The sequence below is a fragment of the Mus pahari genome, chromosome 17 (genome assembly GCF_900095145.1).
Source record: "Mus pahari chromosome 17, PAHARI_EIJ_v1.1, whole genome shotgun sequence".
NCBI classification, from domain to species: Eukaryota; Metazoa; Chordata; class Mammalia; order Rodentia; family Muridae; genus Mus; species Mus pahari.
In genome coordinates, this window is record NC_034606.1 from 66,867,941 (window position 1) to 66,872,680 (window position 4,740).

At 47.8% G+C, this 4,740-nt stretch overlaps 1 protein-coding gene across 2 annotated transcripts in view; it reads right to left on the bottom strand.

The window, feature by feature from the left end:
- Positions 1-398: 398 nt before the first annotated feature.
- Aaas (aladin WD repeat nucleoporin) overlaps positions 399-4,740 on the bottom strand; it is a 12,341-nt gene continuing 7,999 nt past the window's right edge. The window contains exons 8-16 of one of the 2 annotated variants that reach the window (XM_021216569.2): positions 2,486-2,606; positions 2,087-2,211; positions 1,882-1,942; positions 1,656-1,746; positions 1,448-1,541; positions 1,309-1,376; positions 944-1,025; positions 768-852; positions 399-648 (exon numbers count right to left, since the gene is read on the bottom strand). In XM_021216569.2, coding sequence (XP_021072228.1) covers positions 424-648; positions 768-852; positions 944-1,025; positions 1,309-1,376; positions 1,448-1,541; positions 1,656-1,746; positions 1,882-1,942; positions 2,087-2,211; positions 2,486-2,606 — 952 coding nt within the window. In that variant the 3' untranslated portion in view covers positions 399-423. Of the gene's footprint in view, positions 649-748; positions 853-943; positions 1,026-1,308; positions 1,377-1,447; positions 1,542-1,655; positions 1,747-1,881; positions 1,943-2,086; positions 2,212-2,485; positions 2,607-4,740 lie in introns of both variants that reach the window. The other variant, XM_029531083.1, reaches the window with a different exon arrangement.

Here is a 4,740-nt window from a genome sequence, read left to right on the forward strand (position 1 = left end):
ATGGTTGTTGTGGGGGGGGGCTGGTGGCTGGAGAGGTAGCTCAGCAGCTGACATGGTTGTTGTGTGTGTGGGGGGGGGAGAGGTAGCTCAGCAGCTAACGTGGTTGTTGGGGGGGGGCTGGGATTCCATCCCCAGCACCCACAGAGCAGCTCATAACTGTAACTCCAGTTCCAGGAGATCCAACACCCCCTTCCTGACCTCTGTGGGCACTAGACACACATGTGGTGCACATTTGTACATGCAGGCAACACAAACACGTAAAATAATAAATCCTTAAGAAATAGAGAGAAACCATCCTAGGAGTACATAACTTGATCAAGTTCCCAACCAGCTGGGAAGTGGCCACAGGATCTAACTGGTGGTCCATCTTACACCCTAGCAACACACGTCCTGGTAAATGAGTGGAAACAAGAAAAACTTTATTTACAAGTGGGAATGAGGGGAGTGGGGTTGAGCAGATGATTGTCCTGGAAGAGGGTCCCAAGGAGCAGAGGTTGGTGATGTCTCAGTAAATAGTGGCACCTCATGAATAGAGCCTCCACCTCCAGCTGGAGGCTCCTGGGCCCGACCAAGTACTGGGCTAAAGCGTGGAAACTGAGCATTGACAAAGTACAGAGGTATGTGGGTGATTCGGCCTGTGGACCAGCACTGCAGAGAGTGGGAAAGAAAGGTGTCACTGTCTGGGCCTCCAGCTGTCCTGAAGACACCTACATACACACACACACACACATGCACGGCACGCACGCACCTAGCCCTCGCTGACTCACCACGCTGAGCAAGGCCCCTTTGTTGAAGGAAGGATGGAAAGTGATGAGCTGAGCTTGGGCTCCAGGTTCCCCCTGAATAATGCCACTTTGGCAAAAAGAAGAGGAGGTGAGGAAACAAAAGGTGGCTGGATGTGGGAAGGCCTTTGTGGCCAGCCCCAATGTCAGCTTGCACTTACCAGGGAAGCAGTTCAAACACGGGGCTGTTTCGAGTTCGAAAAAGGAGGATAACAGGATTCCCATCCTGAACCTGTGGGTTTCCTGTAAGAAATGGGTCAGCTAATACAGGGGACTCTGGAAGCAAAGTCCCAGAGGTAGAGAACAGCAGCCCGGGTGCTGTCAAAATCTATTAGGCTGTGGCTTAAGAAAGCCCTTTGTCTAGTTGGGTGTATTGGCACACACCTTAAATACCAGCACTGGCAGACAAAACAGATGGACCTGTGAGTTCAAGGCCAGCCTGATGAACACAGTGAATTCCAGGACAGCCAGGGCTACACAGTGATCTTGTCTCAAAGACAGCCCATTCATTCTCTTTGTGCCTTACCTTTCATGAGCACAGCCAAACGTTCACCACTTGGGTCCCAAACCATGGAGTGGGCCTCTCCCCCGAGTCTGTAACAGGACAAGCACTGAGTGTGGCTCATTCCGACTTCACCCCTCCTCCCACAGCCACTCAGACTCACCTCTCCTCTCCATCTGGGGTCTGAATTGTTGTCTCAGAAAGATCTGCTACGATGGTTGCTGACTTTGCACCTCCAACATGTCCTTTCCCTGTTCCTGTAAGCAGTATCCTTGGCTTCTGTACTTCCCTTCATCCCTCAGTGCACCCTATGATTGCTGTCTTCCTCTGACCACCCCAAAGAGTCTGCATTCTGAAATGTCCTAACTCACCACATCGTTCTGGGAATGACAAGGAATAAATTAATGCTTCCCCCAATACAGTGAATAGCAGTCGGTTTCCATCTGGACTCCAGCAGCCAGTCTGGGGACAGGAAGGAAAAGAAGAGATGGATCTACAGGAGGGCTAAAGCAGGGGAGAAGATGGGGAGCCACAGGTTCAGGCCCAGGAGAATTCCCTTCCTCACTGCTTCTGTGAATCCATACCGTCCTCACTTACCTGGCAGCGCCCTGAGAGAGTTGGCCACCCCTCACAAGTCCACATCTGGGCCTCCCAGACTCTAAACCAAAGAAAGCCAGATCACAACGGGGCCTTCAGGCTCCAACTCTGGACTGATCCAATTTGCAGTCCTGAGGTCAGGCTGGGAACTGAAGTGCCCTTCTCTGGGTACGTGGCTCATGCACCTAGCTTTTCGCCTACTCACCGAAAGACAGCAGAAGGAGTAGCAGCCAGCACTTTGCTGCCATCTGGGGACCACAGCAGGTTGGTAACCCCTCCTCCTCGGAACCAAGGAAGGGGGACACAAGTCTCTGTTGAAACGTCCCATACCTGAGATAGAGGGAACTCGGTACAGAAACTCAAAAGATTATCAAGCAGCTCATGGTAGTCTACCCACTTATGTACACAAAACCCCAGAGAAGGGGAAGCAGCCAGAAACAGACTACTCGACATAAAGACCTGTTTAAGATCACAGTGATAGCTGGCAGAGCTCAGATGTGAGGAGTTCAGATGAAACTCTGAAGACAGACAACAGCCACACTCCCTTATGCTTTCTCCCCCCAGGTAAGGAAGGCTCTTGTCTGAGGGGTGGAGACCAACTCACCAGAATAGCCGCATCTACAGGTGAGGCTGAGAGCAGCCACCCCCCACTGGGGGCCCAAGCCAAGCTGGTGACCGGAGTGTGCCCACGGTGAGACAATACCTGGGCGCAGCCAGAGGAGGGTCTGCGGGGATAAGCAAAGGGGTGTGGTGAGAAAACAGTAAACAAACAAATGCATGGAGGATGAGGGGTCTGAAGACTGTAAGAACAATTGCCACTTTGGGTCCCAGCACTCACTGCAGGTGCTCACACCACCTCTAAGTCCAGCCCAGGGATTGATGCCCTCTCGCATTTCCATCACTGAGTGCTGTGTCAGAGCCATGGCCTGGGTTCTCCCCTTTCCACCCAGCAGTAACCCCTTTGAGCTGCCATGAGGCCCAGGTCACTGACAGAAAAGTGAGTCATTTTGGAGCTCCAGTTCATTGTCAATGGCTCCACTCCCTGTAGCCTGTTCCTCAGACCTCTTCAAATGCAGATTAGATTGTTCATATGGCACATTGCCCAACCTTTGACTTTGTTATTGTATTTATTTATAAATATATATTTTATAACACATGTTATATATCATATATAATATGGCATAGAATACATGTCATACAAAAGTATAAATAAGTAATACACTAAGTATATTTTAAATATATTTTATATGTTAAATATTTTATATCAAATAGATTCTATACATATATGTATTATAAAAGTTCAATCTTAAGAAACCACAGTGGACATATAGAAACACTCCCAAACGCTGTTCTCTGGGCTGTAACGTACACTCTGGCAGCAGAGAGGCAGTCGCATCTCTGGACTCAAGCTCAGCCTGGTCTACAGAGTGAGTTCCAGGACAGCCAGGGCTACACAGAGAAACCCTGTCTCGAAAAACCAAAAAAGAAAAAAAAAAAAAAAGTTGTCTATGACCACCACATGAGTGCACACATAGAGAAAAAAAATTTTAAATTTTGGTGAGATGCCTCAGCACTTAAGAGAGTCTGTACCTTTTTTCCAAAAGAACCAAAGTTTGATTCCCATACATATGTCTGGCAGCTCACCCATGTCTGTATCTCCAGTTCCACTGGTTTCTGTGGGCAGTTACACTCATGTGCACACACACACACATACATGTGATTAAAAATACATCTTTTACTGATGTATGTGTTTGGGTGTTTTGCATGCATGCTTGTCAGTGCCCATGTGTATGCAGTGCCCACGATGGACAGAAGAGGGCATCAGGTGTCCTGAACCTCTTATCCCTAGCACCAACTCCATGTCCCTCAGATAAAAACATTTTAGGGCTGGTGAGAAGGCTCAGTGGATAAGAGCACCCGGTTGTTCTTCTGAAGGTCCAGAGTTCAAATCCCAGCAACCACAGGGTGGCTCATAGCCATCTGTAACAAGACCTGATGCCCTCTTCTGGAGTGTCTGAAGATAGCTACAGTGTACTTACATATAATAAATAAATAAATCTTAAAGATTTAAAAAAAAAAAATTTTTTTAAAGGGCAGCCTGTCTTTGTAGCATCCCTGCTACAAGAACTGTTACTCCTCCATCAAACTTGGCTGGCTTCTCCCTAAAAGAATCTCATTTCCTAGGAAAGGGGATGGAGATACGGCTATGTGGATAAGAGCACTGGCTGCTCTTCCAGATGCAGGTTGGTTTGATTCCCAGCTCCCACTTGGTTCACAACCATCTGTAACTCCAGCCCCAGGGTACATCACCTTCTGGCTTCCTTAGGTACTGCATGCACATGGTATGTAGACATACATGTACACACATAAAATTTTAAGTAAAATAAACCTCACTATAAAAAATTTCCCAAAAGAAGCAGGGTGTGTGGTACACTCCTTTCACTTGAGAGGGAGAGGCAGGAGGGTCCAGAGTTAAAGGCCAGCCTTACTATGTGTAACTCGGGGGTCAGAGTTGCCTAATTAAACCCTGCCTCAAAAACAACCAAAGACACACGACTCAGCATTACCAGTGCCGATGTTCTCTGCCATTTTGTACAATTAAAAAGACCTTTTTTCTCTAAATAACTACAACTCAAGACAGAACATTAATTTAGAAAAAAACAAAAACAAAAAACCAAGCCAAGCATGAAGGGAACTACTGGGGAAATCCAAGTTAACAGTAACAGGCAGCAGGGTGGTGGTGGCTCAACCCATTAGGGAATAGGGGTAGGTAGAGCTCTGTGAGTTCAAGGCCAGCCTAGTCCACAGAGTGAGTTCCAGAACAGCCAGGTCTACACAGAGAAACCCTGTCTCAAAAAA